At 41.4% G+C, this 23598-nt stretch overlaps 1 protein-coding gene across 2 annotated transcripts in view; it reads right to left on the minus strand.

The window, feature by feature from the left end:
- Nucleotides 1-9718: 9718 nt before the first annotated feature.
- MCCC2 (methylcrotonyl-CoA carboxylase subunit 2) overlaps nt 9719-23598 on the minus strand; it is a 73189-nt gene continuing 59309 nt past the window's right edge. For both annotated transcript variants that reach the window (XM_078449143.2, XM_060635586.3), the window contains 4 exons: nt 20770-20926; nt 19789-19903; nt 17230-17315; nt 9719-12154 (listed from right to left, as the gene is read on the minus strand). In XM_078449143.2, the coding sequence (XP_078305269.1) occupies nt 12037-12154; nt 17230-17315; nt 19789-19903; nt 20770-20926 (476 nt within the window). In that variant the 3' untranslated portion in view covers nt 9719-12036. The remainder of the gene's footprint in view (nt 12155-17229; nt 17316-19788; nt 19904-20769; nt 20927-23598) is intronic.

Below are 23598 nucleotides of genomic sequence, written 5' to 3' on the forward strand. Positions count from 1 at the left end.
CACTGGCATCAGTGGAAGCCATTTGAAATGCAGAATCTCAGGCCCTACCCCAAACCTACTAGATTAGAATCTGCATTTTAATAATGCAGGTGATTCACATGCACATTAAAGTTTGAAGTACTGCTGTACAGCATCCCTGACACGGGGCTCCTCTTTAATCTTTCCTGGGACGGCAGATCCATAAGCACATTGCTCTCAATATGAGTAAATTATTACTAAAACTTTTCTCATCATTCTACACCTTCCCCTCAGTTTGCCATTTCAATTTACAAATGACAACCCTTCAAAGCTTGCGAACACCTGTTTCGTCTTCCCATAGTCCTCTCAAAGCTAAATACCCACTTCCTTCACTATTTCCTAAATCATGCTGCTCATGTCATCCACCTCAGTGGTGCCCAATCTACGATGTGCATGAGAATGACTTGGAGATATCCAAGAGTGGATCCCAGGAACCTGTACTTTTTACGTTATCCTCAAGTACAGCCAAGGCCCAGATCTCAGGGCTCAGAACCAATGCCCTGCATGCCTTCTGGTTTGTTAATATTCTTCACAGAGTACAGCTTATAGAGCTGCAAAGATCGGACCAAATTATAAGCATTATTGTGACCAATGATCAGAACATACTATTTTAATTTGTGTAGCCTAAAATGCGGCTAGTTCTTATAAGAAAGTCTCATCACAGTTAACCTCTGTCAAGCTTGCTGGTAAACAAAATTCCAGGGTCTTTTTTTTTTTTTTATTCCCATAGGAGCTGCTTCAAAGCCAGGTTTCCTTAGTTCTATACATAAGCTATTTTCCTAAATTTAGATGTAAGAATGTATTTTGTCCCCTTAAATTTCCACTTGTTGTTTTGAACCCTTGATTTCACCCGCAAAAAGTTTTGAATCTTTATTCAATCCTTTATTGGAAGGCACTGAGTGGACTGGGAAAGGTTGGACTCTAGAAACAGACATGCTTGGAAAAAATCAGATTTACTGGAGATAAACGGCCCAAATGGTTATGCCCAAGACTGTAACTTAAGAGGTCAGCTCAATGCCTTACAAGAAGTGTTCATGTAATTTAATACTTGTTGAATGAATGAATAAAATTATGACTGATGGCAGTGATAACCAGGGATACCAGCTAAGAGGCTCTAACACTTATCCCCAAGCAAGAACAGATGGAGGTCTGAGTTGAAGCCAGTTCCGTGATAAAAAAAAAAGGAGGATTTAGGGAGGTCTTTGAGAGGTATAAACAATAAAATTTAGGGGCACCTGGGTGGCTCAGTCGGTTGAGCATCTCACTTGGGCTCGGGTCATGATCTCATGGTTCGTGGGTTTGAGCCAGGCATTGGGCTCGCTGCTGTCAGCAAGGAGCTCGCTTCGGATCCTCAGTCCCTCTCTCTCTGCCCCTCCCCCACTCAAGCTTGCACTCTCTCTCAAAAAACAAACAATAAAACGTACTGGGCAATGGATTGTCGAGGTAAGGAAGAGGTAAGAGTCACAATGACACCCGAGTTTCCAGACTGAGCACCTAGGAGGTTGCCGTTGTTGAGAAAAGGACCAAATGCAAACCACTTCAGCTGAACCACATGAAAGTCTGAGGGCCCCAAGGAGATAGGAGTGTCCTCCAACACCTGCACATCCAAGTAAAACAAGACTGACGCCTTTACGGACCTAACTCAATTGTGATGTGGATATAGTCCATCGAAAATAATCTCTGGATGAAACTTGAAGACGCTAAGTGAAATAAGCCAGACACAAATGGGTAAATATTTTCTGATTCCACATTATAGAAGATACCTAGAATAGACAAATTCATAGAGACAGAAAGGAGAATAGGGTTGCCAGGGACTGGGGAAAGAGAAGAATGGGGAGTTAGTGTTTAATGGGCACAAAGTTTCAGTTTGGGAGGATGAAAAAGTTCTAGAGCTGGGTGGTGGTGGTAACTGCACAGCAGTGTACTTAATGCCACTGAACTGTACATCAAGAATGGTTAAAATGGAAGGGCACCTGGGTGGTTCAGTCGGTTAAGCGTCCGACTTCAGCTCAGGTCATGATCTCGCAGTTCATGAGTTCAAGCCCCACATCTGTCTCTGCTGTCAGCACAGAGCCCGTGTCAGATCCTCTGTCCCCCACTCTCTCTGCCCCTCCCCTGCTCAGGCTCTCTCTCAAAAAAATAAATAAAATGTTAAAAAAAAAAAAGAATGGTTAAAATGGAAATTTCTAGGTTATATATATTTTGCCATAATAACAAAAATGTCTTAAATGTAATCTCAAGTTATCAACGATCCATGTTGATAATTATTCCCCTTTTTATCTGGTTAAGCTTGGTTGAGAGTGAGGAACTGACAGAGGTCCTCAGAGACTTCAACGCTCTGTTTAATCCACTGAGAAGTTACAACAGAGGCACCAAGGCATAAAGAGATGATTCAGAAAACAATTCTGTGGAAGCAAAATGTCAGCTGCTGTTAGCTCCATTATGTAAAAATACTTCTGCTTCTGCTTGTTTTGTTTTGGCTCTGATTTTCTTTCTTTCCATCACCTTGGATAAATCTCAGAAACTTCTATTTAAGCACTATTAGCACTTAGCCTCAAATGAGGTACAAGCAGAAGTCGAAATAAGGCACACCTTTATCTTGGCTGTGAACTGTACCTTAAAAAAATGTTTATGCAACCTAAAACTTACGGTTTTAAATGCATGCAAAGGTCTTGAAATGAATAGCTAGTTGCTCCATTTTGAAATCCTCTGAGGCAGCCTCACCCTATGAAGTGACTCTCAGCTTTAAATGCACGCTGGAATCATTTAAGGGAGCTTTAAAAATTATTGATGCCTGCATCCTAACCTGAAAGAGTCTTGGGGCACCTGGGTGGCTCAGCCAGTTGGGTGTCCGACTCTTGATTTTGGCTCAGGTCATGATCCGTGCTCAAAGCCTGGAGCCTGCTTGGGATCCTCTCTCTCTGCCCCTCCCCTACTTGTGCACTCTCTCTCTCTCTCTCTCAAAAAATAATAAATATACTTTAAAAAGATAACCTGAAAGAGTGTGATTTACTTATCTGGAGTCTGGTGAGGGTGTCAGGATTTTTTGTAAGCAAAGTTCCTCAGGTGATTCTAATGTTCAGCCTGGACCATGAATCAGGATTCAAGAAGTTAGAACAATTCATCCCATGCTGAAAATGAGGGAGAAAGAGAAATATACAATGACCTAACCAAAAATATACAAGGGTGATAGTATCACCAAAGCAGATGGATCTTAGAATCCCACCCAAGAATCCCTGATTTAAGCATTTTTAAAAATCTCTCCAGTTGATTCTAATGTGAAACTAATCAAGTCCCATCCTGTATTAAGAGACAAGGAAAGAGGTGCCTGGTTGGTTCGGTCGGTTAAGTACCTGACCTCAGCTCAGGTCATGATCACAGTTTGTGCATTCGAGCCCCGTGTCAGGCTCTGTGCTGACAGCTCAGATTTAAGAGACAAGGAAATTTAAGAGACAAGGAAAGACCAGTCCAAGATTAGACAAGTAGTTAGTACTACCCTCTGAAGAAGACCCCAAATCCCTTGATTCCAAGTTGAGCTCTATGTCCAGTAAGCAATTCTAGTTCTCTTACTGGGAATGCTGAACACATTCTACTATGGATTTAAATTATGACCCAGTTCGAACACTTTACAGTGCTCTGGTCTAGGAACTTGATCCTCTGGTTGTCTTTCCTAGATTCCTCATGGTGGATACAGAAGGTTGGAAGAAAGGCCACATCAAAATTAAGACAAAATGAAAATACCAATAGCTCCAAAATAAAAACAAGAACCTCCTAAGTACTTGCCAACACCCACATAATAATAGCAACCTGTTAACACTTCAAAAGAGACTATAGACAATGTGTTTAGCATTCCTATGAGAAAAAGGCTACCCAACAGGTACCTAAAAAGCCTCTCAGTTCTTCCTTCTGGCTCTTGGAATGGCTGTTTTTAAATTATCTCCAATGGAAGACGGTCAGATTTTTTAGATTTCAATTAAAAGTAACCTAAAATCTTGCTCAGTGACACATTTTAGTGATCACAAGGTTGCAATAAATTGAGTTTCCCTTGTAGCAATTTTAATGCTTGATCCATCCTCATTGCAGTGAGAAGGCACATCCTTCCTGTGGATGCACTGCTTATTTTCAACATCCCACTGGGTTCATTTCTGAAAAGTCTAATTTATTTTTAAAAAATTTTTTTCAATGTTTACAATTTTTTTAAATGTTTATTTATTTTTGAGAGACAGAGAGAGTGTGTGTGGCGGGGGCGGGGCAGCGGGGCGGTGCGCACGCACCAGTGAGAGAAGGGCAGAGACTGAGGGAGATGCAGAATCCGAAGCAGGCTCCAGTCTCTGAGCTGTCAGCACAGAGCCCAATACAGGGCTCAAACTCATGAACCATGTGATCAATCATGACCTGAGCTGAAGTTAGTTGCTCAACTGACTGAGCCATCCAAAAAGCACCCCTGAAAAGTCTTCTTTAAAATGTAGGCAGTAAAGCTTTCATTAAAGTTGAAAACAGGAACTTATTTTAACCTTTGTCTTGCAAATACTAACGTATTTGCTGCTACAGCACTGGAGCTGACTCTGACAAGTTTTTTTAAAAAGATTGCTGGGGGTGGGGGGTGGCCTGGGGGGCTCAGTCGGTTGAGCATGGTGTCTAACTTTGGCTTAGGTTATGATCTTGCACTTCATGGGTTTGAGCCCCATGTTGGGCTCTGCACTGGCAGCTCAGAGCCTTGAGCCTGCTTGGGATTCTGCATCTCTCTCTCTCTCTCTCTCTCTCTCTCTCTCTCTCTCTCTGCCCCTCCCCTGCTTGGGCGCACGCGCTCTCTCTCTCTCTCTCAAAAATAAACAAACATTACAAAAAAAAATAAAGGAAATTGCTGCAAGAAAACAGGATGCCAGGATACTTCACACCCAGAGTATTAGTAACCAGAGTGGTGCCAGTGATACAGAGCAAGAACGAACCAACAGCCTCTGTCTGACAGGCCACTGGAACAACTCAGGGCTGGTTGTCTTCCACGTTCCTCCCCCTGCTCAAGAATCCAATGGCTTAAGTCAGCTTGGCCAGGCCTCTGTGAAGTGTCCGGCTCTCGGCTAAAGACCAGGGCTCTTTGCTTGACACTTGCCAAGACAGCACAGGAGAGGGGTAGTTCCCAAAGGGATATAACAGTGCAGTTACTAAAAGACAACGGAGGAGGACTGAGCAGGTGAAAACACCCTCCCAAGTCACTGACCTATGGCTACACAAGGAAGGGGCCATGCTGTACTTACCTGTGTACGTGTATGCACTTAGACACTTATTTCTATTAACCGCTGTGTTTACTTTGTATTCTATCCCAAAGCCAGACACCCAGCAAGCCTTCAGGGAATGTTTGTTCATTTGAATAAAATAAACTCTGACAAAGCTGAGGAATGCATCCTCTTGGCAGGTGATCTCCACCTCACTCTCACCAAGTCAGCTGGCACACACTTAGTGCAGAATAATAGTAATTAAAAAAAAGTTCTTAGCACACCCCCTTTTTCTTTTCCTCCAGCTTACTTCTAACAAGTAGATCTGCTCGCGTTTTCTCTTTAAATTCTCTCTTAAATCCCCTCCTTCTAAGATCTTCCCCTGCCTCCAGTCCTCACCCCTCCCAGCCCACTTATCCCAATACTAGTAGAAGTAAAGGGGATCTAGGGAAGCAGAGAGAAAGCTTGAGCAACTGGAGAGAGAAGGAAAACAACTGCAGGATCAGAGAGACTGAGTTTGGTCCCCTCCCATCGTCCTCAAGTTCGCATAATTCTTCTGTAGCGTGACTAGGACTCAAGTGGCTTTCTCCCATCTTTTCCCAGTCCTTCCACAACAATGACACCACCCGTGCATTTATGCTAAGTCCTCACAACTTGTTACTAATGTCACATCGTTACCTAGACACAACTTTTAAAAGTTAATGAAAACACTAGTTTCCTAAACAATTAAATTCTACTGGAGGTTACTTCAGCATCTGAAAGCACCAGAGTCATTACCATGCCCAGCAATCCTTGCACCATAAATACACGTTTATAGAACAGAATTCAGCAATAGGTCCACAGACACCTGGATTCAACAACTTCACTTCTAAGAATTTATACTAATAATCACGGTTATGTAAAGAAACTGTAGGGTATTTACTGCAGCATTAGCTATAATAGTGAGAAACCAGAAACAACCTAAGTACCCAACCATAGGGGAGTGGTTAAATCAAATAGGTGTCCATACAATGTTGTATCAGGCAACATCACAATTACTGTAGGTGAAATATTACACGACATGGAAACATGTCAATACATGTATATTGCATTCAGAGAAAATGGAGATTACAGAATAACTTTTTTGTGAAAAGAAATTCCCACAGATAGAAAAAAAGAGAATAGTACAGTCTACAAGAAATCAGTAATAACAGCAGCTATCTCTGGGTGGTGAAATTAGAGAATTTTCACTTTCCTTACTGTCCCTAAATTTTCTACAAAAAACGGCACTGGATTTTAAATTACAAATAATTTTAAAACAAATGTTATTTTCAATTATCCTACAACTTAAGAGTACAATAGAGCTATCGAAAAATGTAAAATCCGTTTTCTACAGAAACTTCTTGATATTAGCCCAACTATTCCAAAACTGTTACCTGTTCACTTAGTACAATCAACACTTGCTGAATTACACATTAAATTTCTACAGCTTACTTCTGACAAGTAGTTCTGATCGTTTTCTCATCAGTTCTCTGTTAAATCACCATCTTCTAAGACTCTGTTCTCCCTCAGACACTTCTCTTCCTTAACATAAGGAATACCACAAACCTGTGATTTTGGTCACTTCTGTGAAAGAAAAAGCCACCAGACACATTGAAATGCTGGGTGCTACAGAAAGCAAAACTGCCCCTGCCTTGTGGTCAACTCTCCTCGAGTCAATTAAATGCCTCTCTAGAATGCTAACACAGAGGTGTTTGATATCATACTGAAGTCTGTACTGAGGTTACAAAGCAGGGCACCTGGGTGGCTCAGTTGGTTAAACATCTGACTTCAGCTCAGGTCATGACCTCACGGTTTCTGAGTTCAAGTCCCACATCGGGCTCTGTGCTGACAGCTTGGAGACTGGAGCCTGCTTCAGATTCTGTGTCTCCCTCTCTCTCTCTAAGATAAGTGAACATTAAAAAAATAAAAATAAAAACGTTACAAAGCAGGAGTGCCTGGTGGCTCAGTCAGTTAAGGGTCCAACTTTGGCTCAGGTCATGATCTCACAGTTCGTGAGTTTGAGCCCCATGTTGGACTCTGTGCTGGCAGCTCAGAGCGAGCCTGGAGACTGATTCGGATTCTGGGTCTCCCTCTCTATCTGCCCCTCCTCCACTCGCTGTCTCTCAAATATATAAACATTAGAAAAATTAAAGTTATTTTAAATAAATAAATAAAAGTTTACAAAGCAGGCAGGCAGCCTTTAGAAGCTGAAAAAGGCAAGGAAACGGATTTTCCCCTCAAAGCCTGCAGAGTGAAATGCAGCCCTGTGTCCATCTGGATTTTAAACTTTTTCTTTTTTAACGTTTATTTATTTTTGAGAGACAGAGAGAGAGAGCGGGGGAGGGGCAGAGGGAGAGGAAGACAGAATCCGAGTCAGGCTCCAGGTTCTGAGCTGTCAGCACAGAGGCCGACGCCGGGCTCAAACCCACAGCTCTGAGATCATGACCTGAGCCGAAGTCAGACACTAAACCGACTGAGTCACTCAGGCGCCCCCTAGATTTTAAACTTCTGACCCCTACAACTCTAACAGAATGAACTTGTATTGTTTTCAGCCACCAAAAAGTTACACAGTGGGTATCTGGAACAGTGGCTTGTAATAAGTACCAAACCTGACAGGTAGCATCAGTACTCATTCCATGATAATGAACTACAGAGAGAGCAACCACAGGTCCCCCATCTGCTCACACCTATATGTCAGTGTGGTGATTAGTATCTGGGCCTGTTTCCTCTCAAGCGTCCCAGAGTAGATCATCAATTAGCTTGATTGCAAACATCACTTGGAATGTACATTTGCCTAGACAGGTCGAAAGTGGAGAGAATTTTCATTTAGCTCCAAAAGCAACTTGATCCTTAACATTCTGATTTCAGATGCAAGAGAATTTGAGGCACATTAAATATAAAAAAATTATTTTCAGTGTTTTGTGGTCGACTTTTTGTCAAAACAATAAAAACCATCATTATTAGTGATTGTACTTAATTTCTAACATTTATAGAGAACTGTTAGAAATACCCGGAGGCCATGATTATCATGTTCCTGCTGTTTTTCTAAATACTGAATTTCAGAACCAATAATTAAAGGATTTGTAAGAACTGGCTTTGGCCAGAACAGTAAACAATCATCCTTCCAGAACACCAACGAACACATTTCAGAATTAACAAGGACTAGGTGACCTCTCCCCAAAAAGATACATTTTTTTCACTAGCACATTCAACAATGCCTTCTGGCAGTGCAAAAAAAAGTTTGACAAATTCTAATTTAAATTTTTCCTTGAAAACTGAAAAATACTTTTGTCTCTTATTAAGTACACAGAGGGCTAATTTAGAGATTAATTAGCTGTATATTTCTTAAAATTCTAAATTATTCATGTTATCCTAGCTGCTCTTATTTAGAAGTGTAGAAAAACATTCTCCCTACGAAAAAAGTTATGTGAGATGAACATGTTAAGAAGTAATCACACTGTGGTAATCATTTCACAATTCACATGTATTAAATCATCATGCTGTACACCTTAAACTTACATGTTATATGTCAACTGCGTCTCCGTAAAGCTGGGAAGGGGCAGACAAAAACTGCTGCTTGTTTTGGTAAAACTGTTGTTTTTACTGGATAAACTATGCAATATAAATTATCTTAAGCACGGTGTGAGTGATGACTGTGATTTTTTTTAGAGGCCAAAACACTCCTAAAAAGACCATCAATCTTTGACTTGTTGATGGTTCCTAGCAAAGAAACATTACCTATTCTCGATTAAGAAAAAATTTGTTGTTTTCTGACACGGACATAACTTTTAACTGAAAATATAATTCACTATTTAAAATACTTACCGTGTTTCTTTCTTGGTTCGAAAATCAGCCCCAGAAGAGGGAGGCTGAGGGATGAGAGAAGTGGGCCAAGCCACGTTGGTAGGTGAGGGGATGTGCTCTGGGGGTGGTCAGCACCCGTCACAATACCAGGGCGTCTCCACACCAACGTGCGGAGATGTTGTAAAGAAGCCTTGTTTATAAAGAGGGCTTAATTGGGTTCAGATGCTCTCAACAACACCTGTCTCTCAAGGCTGTGTTCTTGAAAGGGCGGCCACTACAGGAACAGTACGCAGGGACGAATGTTCCAAGGAAAGGGGAGGGGTTGTGGAGCCTCCCGCTGCCAGGTCTGGTTAGCAGGTGAACCAGCAGTCAGTCACATCCTCTCAGGGACCTCCTCCAACATCCTTCTGAAAATGCAACCTACTTCCTTTTTTATTCTTTTAATGTTTGTTTTTGAGAGAGAGAAAGAGACAAAGCATGAGGGGTGGAGGAGCAGAGAGAGAGGGAGACACAGAGTTGGAGGCAGGCTCTAGGCTCTGAGCTGTCAGCACAGAGCCCGATGTGGGGCTCGAACTCATGAACTAAGAGATCATGACCTGAGCGAAGTCGAACACTCAACTGACTGAGCCACCCGGTGCCCCAAAAATGCAACCTACTTATCTTTATTTAAAGTGCAAATTTATTTAAGTAAGTCCAACACTTATCTTTACACATTTATCTGTACACATCTCAAAAAATTAAATTGACTTCTGATACACAAATGCTGCCTAAAATGAACATCACGCACAATGCTTGAAATATTAATTTTATTAGGAAACCATTTGATAGTTGTATTATATCATTTAATCAGTCACTTAATTTTAATGTGGCCTGAGAACATCAATTAAAATTTGGATTTTTCAACCATTCAATAAACATGTGAGCATCTCCAAGTGCTAGGGAATGGAGATGTAGGCTAAACAGGAGATCCTTGCTCTCAGGGAGCTTACAGTCTAGCAGGAAGGCAATATTAAAGAAATATTTACATTTCTCATAAATACGTAAGACAGAGAAAATGGTTGGTGCTTTTCAAGAGCATCAAGAGATAGTGTCTAACCCAGCCCAGAGAAGTCACGGAGACAAAAGGTAAGTGCTTCAGAGAAAGTACAGGCAGAGGGAACATTAGGTGGTGGACCCTAAAGTGGGAAGGACTGTGTAGGTTCAAGGAGCTAGAAGTCTAGAACAGATGGAGCACCGAGTGTGGGGAAGAGTCAAGGAGATGAGACAGAAGAGGGGATGTGATGGTCACGATCATGGAGGGCATGAAGGGTCTAGTACTTCTACAGGGAACCCGTGAGACACTGAAGCAAGGGAGCAGCATGACCAGGTGTGCACTTAGAATGGTCATCCTACCTCACAGGGATGCAGACGCAAGACTAGCTAAGACTAGAAGCAGGAAGACCACTTCTAAGGCCTTTGGAAGTGAAAGACAAAGATAATGGGGAATTTAAGAGATAGTGAGGAGGCAAAATCAATTGACCCTGATGCCTGAATCTGAGGTTCCTAAAAGACCACCAGTGCAGACATCCAGTAGACCCCTAAGATACACAGGTCTAGAGCTCAGGGAGAACAATGTCGACACAGGAATCATCTGCGTTTAGATGGCTTCTGAAGCCATAAGAAGGGCTGATATGACCAAGAGAGAATAAACCTAACCATGAGTAACATACACATTTAAGAATGAGCAGGGGGGCCTGGGTGACTCAGTTGGTTGAGCGTCCGACTTCGGCTCAGGTCATGATCTCACAGTTCGTGAGTTCGAGCCCCACTTCAGGCTCTGTGCTGACAGCTCAGAGTCTGAAGCCTGCTTCGGATTCTGTCTCCCTCTCTCTCTGCACCCCCCCTACTCGAGCGCTGTCTCTCAAAAATAAATAAAAACATTAAAAAACTAAAAAAAAAAAAAAAAAAAAAAAAAAAAAGAATGAGCAGAGTGCCAGAGGAGGGGAGTGAGGGCATGGGGAGTTACTATTTAATAACAGAGTTCTGTTTGGAATGATGAAAAGTTCTGGAGATGGATGGTGGTGATGGTAGCACAACCATGTGAATGGACTTAAGGCCACAGAACTGTACACCTAAAAGTGGTTAAAACGATACATTTTATGTTCTGTGTATTTTACCACAATTTTTAAAAAAAGAACAAGGGGATACTTTCATGTTTTGCTAATGAAAAATCAGGACAAATAGTAAAGGGAGTAGGAGAGAAATCACTAGAGGAACAGGGGCAGGGCAAGGGAGACAGAACAAGAAGGGCCAAAGAGGTTGGCAGAAAACCTAAAGTTTCGATCTAGAAGCTAAGGCCAGCACTGCGGGGAGGAAGTGTTCAAGTGCACTGAATGCTTCAGAGAATTCAGTCAGATAAAGTCAGAAAAGAACCCACTGGTTTCAGCAACATGGAGGTAAACCTTGAAGAGGGTATTGGCAGGGGAAGGCAATGAGGAGAAGGATGGAGAGAGAATGGGTAGAAAAGAGAGCCCCAAATGCAGACAATAAGTGTGACTATTAAGGGAAGGAGTAGTGGCTAAAAAGACAAGTAATTGATGCTTTTAAAAATTGTGTGTGTTAAAATATCATCATGTGTAATCAGCAAAACAATCATTTCAGAGGAAAAATGACTATTAATAATCTCAAACATACCTGCAGTGTATAGGTTATGGGACTTTCATGCTACTTGTGGGTTAGAAAGGATAACTTAAGTTATTCTCTTCAGTTTATGGGTGGTAAAGCTGAGTCACAGAAAAGTTTCTCAAAGAAAATAGACAAGGAATTGAAGTTTATCAAATAAATATCTTCACTGATTTTTGTTTAATGTAGAAAAGTACGATGCACTGTGTTAAGAAAACAATTTTACCATAATAGCCACATGTTGGAAAAGTCTAAAATTTTAAGGCTACTGGTATGTCAATTTTGGTACATATCCAATGGAAGATGCTTCACACTCCAGTTACATCCTCAAGATGCTGAAGTCAGTCTTCTGGATTGGTGCATTGAGGGCTGCACTAATACTGAGACCCAGGACCAGTCTGGTGTCCATGGGATCAATAATCCCATCATCCCACAGCCTGATAAAAGAACAAAGCAAAAGTTATTAGGAATCTACCACCAAACTACCATTTATATAATTTATGCCCAGAAATGCTGAGGTTTTTCTTCAGGTACCATGGGGATCTACCAATGAGTTTCTGGGTACTACATTCTCACAACTGAAATTACATTCTTCCCAAAGAAAAATGACAGGACTTTGATCCCAGGCCCTCAAAGAATGTCAGAGTGAGCTATGGTTTTGGGAACTGCTTCCAGAAACCACAAAATAATCCTTGATTTTCAAATACTTTTACTTATTTCAGGAAAATGTTTCCTGTTCTTCTGCCCACATAAATATACAAGTTGATGTGTTCCTGTTATTAATATGGAGAGACACATGAACCCAGGTAATGATCTCAAACCAAAGTCTCTACTGGAAAAGGTGTACTCCCCCAAATTCCCAAACTTTTAAGAAACTACAAAAACGACTGAAAAGACTTCACTATTTTATTAAAGTATCTTCAATGTAAGTTCTTTGTCTTTTGCTACAATAGGAAAGTAAGTAATAGCTTTAAGCTGCTTTCAAAAGAAACTCTAAAGTACAAATCTGCTTTTCACTGACAACCTCAGTTTTACAAAAAAGATGAATGAGAAATACTGTTTTTTAAAGGTCATTAGTAGGTGGCTGTTTGGCTTTCTTTAAACAAACTGCTTTCAGTATCTAGACAATAGCATCAATTATTAAACCATACTTAGATCGACAGACCATGAATCAAATCTTTGCTCATAAAACATTCATAATGGGGACCCTGAAGTAGCAACAGCCAGTAAGAAGAGGCCACTCCTGTCATGTGTAACCAGGTCAGTTGATTACACCCCCTTCTGACGCCAACAGCAGAATAACGCAGCAAGCACAGCGAAGCCAGGCCTGCTTCGTGATGGTCATTAACAAGAGTGCTCCAGGTAAAAGGCCCTAATCAAATGCCTGAAGAAGTTCTGATTATAAAAAGAACTGAGCAGAAGAAACTGGCATGCTGCACACGTAACAATGAAGGACTGAGAGAAACACAGAACGTCATTATCCGCAGTAGCAGATAATGAAAGAGGTCTCTGAAAAGACAGAGCCAACCATGGTAGAGCCAAAACAGACCGCACAAGTTTACTAGTAGGCTGAGATTCATGAAATCCAAGGAAGGTGCCATGAACTGGCTTGAAAATCCTTTCATCTTGTAAAGAAAACTGCTGACTCCATGCCACCAAATGTTTTAACAGAAAGGCCTAAGCATCTATGAATTAACAACAACAACAAAAAAACACCTTAGTGTTTTTTGATATTTGTTTCCAGAGATAAATACATCTGGGCCATTTGCTCCCCTGCCCTGAATACAGCCTATTAAAATAATAATACTAATGTAAGTATGAAAACAATAAACGATTCAGTCTTTCTCAAGAGATGACTTAGCCAGGGCTGAAAAACGAATGGCTCACACGAGATACGTTATTTTTCAAAGTTTAATATTTCAACTGTCCTTGTGCATTTCACTCAAAATCTGATGTAGAAACAAAAACAAACAAGAAACTGTATGTGAGCCAATTGCACCAATTGCAATTGGTGCAAGGAATAACCTTGCACCAATAGGAATAAACCTAACCAAAGATGTAAAAGATCTGTATGCTGAAAACTATAGAAAGCTTATGCAGGAAATTGAAGAAGATATAAAGAAATGGAAAAACATTCTGTGCTCATGGGTTGGAAGAATAAATATTGTCAAAATGTCAATACTACCCAAAGCTATCTACACATTCAATGCAATCCCAATCAAAATTGCACCAGCATTCTTCTCGAAGCTAGAACAAGCAATCCTAAAATTCATATGGAACCACAAAAGGCCCCGAATAGCCAAAGTAATTTTGAAGAAGACCAAAGCAGGAGGCATCACAATCCCAGACTTTAGCCTCTACTACAAAGCTGTAATCATCAAGACAGCATGGTATTGGCATAAAAACAGACACATAGACCAATGGAATAGAATAGAAACCCCAGAACTAGACCCACAAAAGTATGGCCAACTAATCTTTGACAAAGCAGGAAAGAACATCCAATGGAAAAAAGACAGTCTCTTTAACAAATGGTGCTGGGAGAACTGGACAGCAACATGCAGAAGGTTGAAACTAGACCACTTTCTCACCCCATTCACAAAAATAAACTCAAAATGGATAAAGGACCTGAATGTGAGACAGGAAACCATCAAAACCCTAGAGGAGAAAACAGGAAAAGACCTCTATGACCTCAGCCACAGCAATTTCTTACTCGACACATCCCCAAAGGCAAGGGAATTAAAAGCAAAAATGAGTTATTGGGACCTCATGAAGATAAAAAGCTTCTGCACAGCAAAGGAAACAATCAACAAAACTAAAAGGCAACCAACGGAATGGGAAAAGATATTTGCAAATGACATATCAGACAAAGGGCTAGTATCCAAAATCTATAAAGAGCTCACCAAACTCCATACCCGAAAAACAAATAATCCAGTGAAGAAATGGGCAGAAAACATGAATAGACACTTCTCTCAAGAAGACATCCAGGTGGCCAGCAAGCATATGAAAAGATGCTCAGTGTCGCTCCTCATCAGGGAAATACAAATCAAAACCACACTCAGATATCACCTCACGCCAGTCAGAGTGGCCAAAATGAACAAATCAGGAGACTACAGATGCTGGAGAGGATGTGGAGAAACGGGAACCCTCTTGCACTGTTGGTGGGAATGCAAATTGGTGCAGCCGCTCTGGAAAACAGGGTGGAGGTTCCTCCAAAAATTAAAAATAGACCTACCCTATGACCCAGCAGTAGCACTGCTAGGAATTTACCCAAAGGATACAGGAGTGCTGATGGAGAGGGGCACTTGTACCCCAATGTTTATAGTAGCACTCTCAACAATAGCCAAATTATGGAAAGAGCCTAAATGTCCATCAACTGATGAATGGATAAAGAAATTGTGGTTTATATACACAATGGAATACTACGTGGCAATGAGAAAGAATGAAATATGGCCTTTTGTAGCAACATGGATAGAACTGGAGAGGGTTATGCTAAGTGAAATAAGCCATACAGAGAAAGACAGATACCATATGTTTTCACTCTTATGTGGATCCTGAGAAACTTAACAGGAACCCATGGGGGAGGAAAAGGAAAAAAAAAAAAAAAAAGAGGTTAGAGTGGGAGAAAGCCAAAGCATAAGAGACTCTTAAAAACTGAGAACAAACTGAGGGCTGATGGGGGGTGGGAGGGAGGAGAGGGTGGGTGATGGGTATTGAGGAGGGCACCTGTTGGGATGAGCACTGGGTGTTGTATGGAAACCAATTTGACAATAAATTTCATATATTAAAAAAAAAAAAAACTGTATGTGAGCTTACCATTTACTCTTTTCTCTTAAACCTTTTTTTAGGGTTTTCTATTTCCTCTTTGCTTCTACTGGCTACTATCTAAGTCTGTTTAAGTGATGGTAACAAGAACATGTTTATGTCTCAAAGACTATAAAATATTTTCATCTTAATTAAATGAATCAATGACCCACAACAAAATAGCCCTGCAAATCAGCTTACAAAAATACATATTAACAAGAAGAGAAATAGGCTTTTTAAAAATGCCAAATGGTACCATTTTCATTCCGAAAGTAATTATATGCTCTTGAAAATAAGTATGTTCAGCCTCTGTACCCAAAGTGCCAGGAGCAGTACCCGCCACGAAAGATGTGCTGATGACTGAAACGGATTCTAATTTTTTTCTTTTCTCCTTCCTCTCCAGTTTGCCTTCCCCAGTAAATGACACAAATCACACCATAACCTAATTTTAAAAGACACAAATAGTTATTTTCTTTATTCCATATGCCCAAGGGATAAAAGGAAGATATGAAGCTTAGATTATTCTTCAGAATGAAGAACATTAAAGTTGCTGAAAACAGAGGTCTGAATGCACACATGGCAGCAAGTCTGCAGCCCGGGCAGGCCACGATGATTTATGACCTCATTAAAGGCTGTAAGAAACAAACAGAACCAAGAGTTGCAATGGTGTGTGAGGTGATTACTTGGTGCTGACACGCAGACCCTGGCTGTGAGTAATCACCTCCTCAGTGCACAAGCACACTCGTTATCAAGTGCCAAAACGTGTTCAACAGTTCAACCAAAGTCATCTTTAAAATAGGAGTAAAAACAAAATAAAGACAGGGGCATGGCAGGAATCCACGTATTTAAGCAAAAACTATAAAAGAACGAATTCCCAGGGGCGCCTGGGTGGCGCAGTCGGTTAAAGCGTCCGACTTCGGCCAGGTCACGATCTCGCGGTCCGTGAGTTAGAGCCCCGCGTCAGGCTCTGGGCTGATGGCTCGGAGCCTGGAGCCTGTTTCCGATTCTGTGTCTCCCTCTCTCTCTGACCCTCCCCCGTTCATGCTCTGTCTCTCTCTGTCCCAAAAATAAATAAAAAACGTTGAAAAAAAAAAATTAAAAAAAAAAAAAAAAAAAAAAGAACGAATTCCTGAAAATGATACAGCCAGGATTATAACTCTTAACTTTTTAGCCCCTGCAGGCCCAGACACCTCATTTAGAAGTGGGAGAAGGAAGGGGGCGCCTGGGTGGCTCAGTCGGTTAAGTGCCGACTTCGGCTCAGGTCATGATCTTGCAGTTCACAGTGAGTTGAAGTCCTGTGTCAGGTCTGTGCTGACAGCTTAGAGCCTGGAGACTGCCTCTGATCCTGTGTCTCTCCTCTCTCTCTGCCTCTTCCCTTTTCATGTGTTCTCTATCTCTCTCTCAAAAATAAAATAAACACTAAAAAAAAGGCGTGGGGGGGTGGTGGTGGTGGAAAGAATGGTGGAGAGTTGTGGAATCAGACCAATGGTAATGGTCCATAGCCCAGCCTGGGAGAAGGGGTGGGATTTCTGCAGCAGGTACTCCCATTATAGAGACAATAATACAAAATTATGTGAGGCCAAAAGTTGTTTTCTGGTTCCTACAAAGGCCAGACCAACCCAACTGCCTGTATCTCTGTAAAGCTGCTGCCCTTACAGCCCAGACGCACCCACCAGGAGGTATCAGAAGGTACTTTTTCCCTGGCTCCCACCTTGCACTGGAATAGTAAGGGTTTCCTTCCTCTTCAAACTTCTTAATGATTGGCTCTTTTAAAGCTGCTTCATCCGCACTGGAGAACTGAAAGAAAAGGGACCATGAATGAATCCACTGTACTAAAGCAACAGATCCACTCAAGAGAACCTCAAGAAAAAAGGGGTGACCGTTTCTTGAGTAATAATGTCACAACCACCATCTGCACAGTGACATATATAGATGACAAGTGATACTTTAGCACACATGATCTCACCTGAGACATGAGTGCCAAACTGGTCCACCATTACATCTCCCTTGTCAGAGACAACTTCCTGAGGCGGTTTAGTGTAAGGTTCAAAACCAAGGGGATTGCAGGGCACCTGAGTGGCTTAGTTGGTTGAGCATCTAACTCTTGATTTTGGCTCAGGTTGTGATTTCATGGTTTGTGAGATCGAGCCCTGCAATGTGCTCCACGCTGACAGTGCGGATCCTGCTTGGGATTCTCTCTCTCTCTTTGTCCCTCCCCTGCCCTCCCCGCCCCTCAAAATAAGTAAATAAACTTGAAAAACAAAAACAAACCCAAGGGGATAGAGTATTCTAGCAGGGCCTAACAACGGATGTGAATTATACAAAATGTAACAAAGGGCAATTTTACATTTAGCAGCTTCTGTTGGACATGGACCAGTAGGAGATTGTTGTGGGTTTTTTTGGGTTTTTTTTGTTTTTTGAAACAGAGAGTGGTGGGTATAGGCAGAGAGAAGGGGAGAGAATCCCAAGGAAGCTCCACACTGTCGGCACAGAGCCCAGAGTGGGACTCCATCTCACGACCATGAGATCAGGACCTCAGCCGAAATCAAGACTCGTATGCTTAATCAACCGAGCCACCCAGGTGCCCCGTAGGGGATTTTCATTCAAAACAGCCAAATTTAAAACAATTTTAAAGTTTAAATGGGTGAAATATCAATCACCACTTGAATAAACCCAAATAGCTGAGAGATATTTTCCTCTAATTAAAAATTTAATGGCTTGCCCACCAGTATTGCCAGAAACAAGCGATAATTAATTCAGTTGCAAAAATCTTTATGCAAACCAATTTTGAAACCCTGGAAAGTGTTTTCAACTTAAAAAGTATTTCACACCAAAACAAATGACTTATTTCAAATAAATCCAACCTTCTTTTATGTACTTTCATAGTTTAGTATCACTTATATGTCAAGAATTTGGGGAGAGAACCACTAAAATCCTATACTTTCCTTTCATACATAAGAATAAATGAATTCATATATTTGTATATCAATCAAAGAACAACTACTTAATAAAAGACTACCATACTGGGCTAGGGTTAAAGATAGGTCTTTAAAATATCAGGTAGAATTTCACACCTCTGATGCCTAACACACAAACACACAACAAACACAAGAGTAAACCTCTCATTTCACTTGGATACTCATCAGTACGGAAATGAAAAGGAAACTTCAGTTTAAGTCTGCAGAATTCCTGCTGCTTGCAAAAGACAACTGAGGATGTGAAGCATGAGTAGGATGCATTCAGGGAGGCAGGAGCCACCCCTCATGCTTATCTTATCCCCATTCCACAAGCTAGGCAGTTGACCAGATGATCCTAACTGGCAGGAATGAGAACCTTAGAAGGCAGGGCCTCCTCCATGTTATGCCCTGTTATGATAAAACAGGTCAAGTAAACAGTTCCAAGAACATGCATCAATCATTTTAAGGTTCGGGGCTTATGCAAAGTAGTAGTATAACTAATAAAAACTAATGCACAACTTCAGAAGAATCTCTGAGACACAAAAAAAGAATCCATTCTCACAACAACTGTTTGCAAAGAAGAATTTGCCTTAATAAATTATTCTGTTGTTCACTCAACCCTCAGATTATAAGCTGTCTGCCCCCAGACTGTCAGGTACTCAAGGGGCAAGAACCTCACATTTTCTCCAAGTCATGTAAACCTTCTAAGGTGCTTGAGCACTCTGTACCCTGTGGAGTACGCAGCCAGTACCTTCTGTGCGATGTTGCTGTCAAGACCTAAAAAACAATCACTTAAAAGTACCTACTATTAACATTTAGAAAACTAAAAGCAGCCACTTGCTGATGTGCCTTTCATCAAGTTTCCAGCGACCTTTCCATTTTTCATTTATATGTGCACAGTATAATAATGTTACTCAATTCTCAATTAAAGGACCAGGCCCTCCCACTCAAGGACAATCTAAGAGAGAAACTGGAAAAAACAAAATTCTGCTGCTTTAGGTCATAAAATCAAAGAAGTAAATCGCATTTATTTAAATCTCACTAACTGCAAATGACTAAGAACCTAAGATCCTTATGCCTCAGACCAGCGTCTGAGTTTCTCGAGTATTTTCTTGGAAATTCTGAAAAATTACAACAAGCAACCTCCAATAAAGTAGCTCTAACAAGAGAGACAGAGCATATGGAAGTCCAAATTGCTGACAGTCAGCATCTTCTAAGTGAAGCCAGGCCCTAACCCACGAACACTGAGAGGTTCTGGGCGCGCTGCTCCCTGGCTCAGCCAAACCCAGAGACACAGAAAAAACAGCATTTACTTGTTTCCCTTCACGTGCTCTTTGGTCCTTTGCTACTGTGGCCAACACATTGGCTGCCTGCTCTCCTCCCATCACTGAGACACGAGCGTTTGGCCACAGGTAGAGGAATCTTGGGCTGTAGGGGGGGAAGAAAAATGATCAAATTAATTCACTGTACAACACAGAGGTTTTCACAGGCCTGTGATTACCTCCTAAATTAGTGGTTCTTCATTCCAGCTGTGTATTCCAAGGGCATTTTTTTAAAAAAATCACGCTTGGAACCTACCCCAGATGAATCTCCAGAGGTGTGTACTGAGTGTAGTTGGGTTTTTAAGTTCTCCACATGATTCTGATGTCTGTTTTGATAAATTTTATTTATCCATTTCATGTCAATTTACTGGACATAAAAATATTCAAAATATCCCCTTATTACATGTGCTTATGTCCTGTTTTCCATTCCCGATATAAAGTCTTTTTGCTTTATTTTTTAGTTTTACTAGGAGACGATCAAATTTGTTAACCTTTTTAAACAAACAAGTCTGGGCTTTCCTGATTCTTTTATCTTTACGATGTTTGCTCTTTATTGTGTCCTGTTTTCTATTTTCTTGTGTTTAATAAGCTGTTCTTCTTCACAGTTCTTGAGCTGGCAGCCTGGCTCAGTGATTTTCGGCCTGACTTTCTTTTCCAGTCTATGTATATTTACATCTAGTACACACCTTCCTCAAAGCAAGACCTTAGCTGCATCACATAAATTATGACATATGGTATTTTCATTATGAGCCATCGCAAAATATTTCCTGATTCCCATTGTGGATTTCTTCCAAGTAGCACGTTTAGTCTTAAATTTCATTTCACTCCTCCAGATGATACAAATTACGGTATAACTGATCAAAATGTGTGAATGCCATTCTATGTTTCAAATAAACCTGTAACAAACTGACCATTTATAAATATACTTGAAGTGTGATTCTTTCTTCAGAGAAAACCATGACAATCACCTACCTATATGCTCTGCCACACATCCCATAGTTTCCAGCCCCATAAGATCCCCCAATGATGACAGTTATCTTAGGCACATTGGCACAGGCTACAGCAGCCACCATCTTGGCACCATCCTTGGCAATTCCTTCCGCCTCATAGTCTCTACCAACCATAAATCCTAAGGGAAAGAACAGAAAAAGAGCCTCTGGATGTAATGGAATTTATGTGCAGAAGTCAAATCCAACATCTTGTCAAACTGTATTTTACTACAAAGCCTCTCACTGTAACAAAATATTTACATGTGAAATATACACCCCCAAAAAGTTTGCTTAAAAAGATAAAATAAGGGGCACCTGGGTGGCTCAGTCGGGTAAGTGTCCAACTTTGGCTCAGGTCATGATCTCATGGTTCGGGGGTTTGAGCCTCGCGTCAGGCTCTGTGCTGACAGCTCAGAACCTGGAGCCTGCTTCGGATTCTGTGTCTCCCCCTCTCTCTGCCCCTCCCTCACTCACACTCTCTCTCTCAAAAATAAATAAACATTAAAAAAATTTTTTTAAAAAAGATAAAATAAAACTGCTCTAATCACTTCTAAAATTTTCCTTAAAATGGTTCATCTGGATGCACACACAGCTCTCAAACAAGATCAGGATGCCAGGAGTTTACCGTCAAAAATTCTCCCCAAACAGCAGTCGGTGATGAAGGACTGTGACACAGCAAGCTCAGGACGAAATGCTGTAGCAAGCCGAACTACAAGGGCTTCCATATTTCCTGACCTGGTTTAATATATAAACTGTTCCTTCTAAAACACTGCTTTAAAATTTGGATGAAATAAAAAGATAGATGTTTCAAAGATGGTAAGAGCCCCCCGCCAGTGACTCAATAGCATGGTGGAAGAATTTTTCACAGCAACTACAGCATTCCTGTGCTTCCTCAAGCTCCTGGCCATGGGAGACTGCTCTGCAGCTGCACTGGGCCCTCCAGGCCTTGGGCTCCTTCCTGCTCACCTCACAAAACCCAAGCCAGGCTTCATGCGTCTCCCTCCCCAGCCGTCCACTCACTTGCCTAACTGGCTGTCACTGTTTTTGTTTTGCAAGTCCCCGGTAATCAAGTCATCTGATTCCATTCAGTTTTTATGGGACAGCTGTCCAAGCTGCAGACACAGCGGTACCGACAGGACAGCTCTCAATCTTGCCAGGCACACTGTGCTTCCCTGGGACCCCTGTGAACAGGGCCCTCTCAATAGCTCAGAGCACCTCTTCCTGCCTTGTCTTGATTTCCTGAAATATTCCACAGTAGCTAGCTCAAATATCAGCTACCTTCAAGCTCTCATCCCTCACCCAGCACCCCACCGCTTTTCTATTCCCTGGAGATGATTTTGCCTTCAAAAATAGGATTCCACGGGGTGCATGGGTGGCTCAGTCAGTTAAGTGTTTGACTCTTGGTTTTGGCTCAGGTAACGATCTCACAGTTCATGAGTTTAAGCCCCACATCAGGCTCTTAGGTGATAGCACAGAGCCTGCCTGGGATTCTCTGTCTCCCTTTCTCTCTGCCCCTCCCCTGTTCACTATTTTTCTCTCTCTCAAAATAAATACCATAAACATTAAAAAAAAAAAAAAGATTGTGCCACCTCAATTGTCTTTCTCCTAATCCTTCCCAGCATAAAAAACAACATAATCATGTTCCCTTCCCTCCTCTCCTCTCATCTCTTTGGAAAAAAATCAGAGTTCCTCAAAGACTGTCCCTGAGCCCTCTTGTCTTCTTTCGGGGGTGTTCTCATCTCTTCCCACAGTCTTAAATAACATCTACATATTCTGAGGATGCCTATATTTTTATATGCAGCCAACACACGTCCTCTGTGTTCAAGATTTTTTGAACTGCTAAGACGCCTGAGTGGCTCAGTCGGTTAAGCATCAGACTTCAGCTCAGGTCATGATCTCGTGGTCCACGGGTTTGGACCCCACACCGGGCTCTGTGCTGACAGCTCAGAGCCTGGAGCTTGCTTCAGATTCTGTGTCTCCCTCTTTCTCTGCCCCTCCCCACTCACACTCTGTCTCTCAAAAATAAATAAATGTTAAAAAAATATTTAATAATAATGAAAATAGGTTTATTCAACTGCCTTTTGTATGTGTATCTCCATGGATGTCACACAGGACTGTCAAATGCAAGATTGCAAAATCAAACACAACCTCTGCACTCTGCGCCCAACCCAACCAAAAAACCAAAGAACAGAAATGTAGGTGTAACTTCCAGGAACAAGGTTTAACTTACTGGTGGTTAATAAACCATCAAATTATTAGAAACAAGGTCCCCTGAAGCTTCAGAATTCTTTTTATCTGCCCTTTCACAAGGTTTGCCACAAAGTGCTCTCTCAGGCTGCTGTTGGGACATAACGCCTCTCAAAATCCATCTAATCAACTATCATAAACTTAAGGGAAGCACCAGATCAAGATGTTTTTGCACCAGGACTGTTTAATGCCCTGATGACTAGCAGGAGCCAAACTCCTTTTTCTTGTGAAGGCTCACCTGATTCTAATGACTAAGAACCCTCCTTCCTTTGAGCTCGAGACAGCCAGGGATCATTTTGAAGACAGGAGGAGTGGGGAGCTTTCAGCTAACCACCATATCTAAGTGCCCCCTATAGGTTAGGCACTGTTCCACAAACAAGATAAATAACAGAGAATTGTAGGAAAAAGGACTCTACAACCACAGAAGACCTTAAAAATCATTTCATCCACCCTATTAAGATCGTCTATGAAACATGAAATCCAGAGAGGGAATACTGATCTTACCATTCTTTGGAGTCCAAACTCAAATCCTCAGACTATTGTTCAGGATGTACATACACCTTTT

This window comes from Panthera onca, chromosome A1, assembly GCF_046562875.1.
Source record: "Panthera onca isolate mPanOnc1 chromosome A1, mPanOnc1 haplotype 2, whole genome shotgun sequence".
In the NCBI taxonomy this organism is placed as follows: domain Eukaryota; kingdom Metazoa; phylum Chordata; class Mammalia; order Carnivora; family Felidae; genus Panthera; species Panthera onca.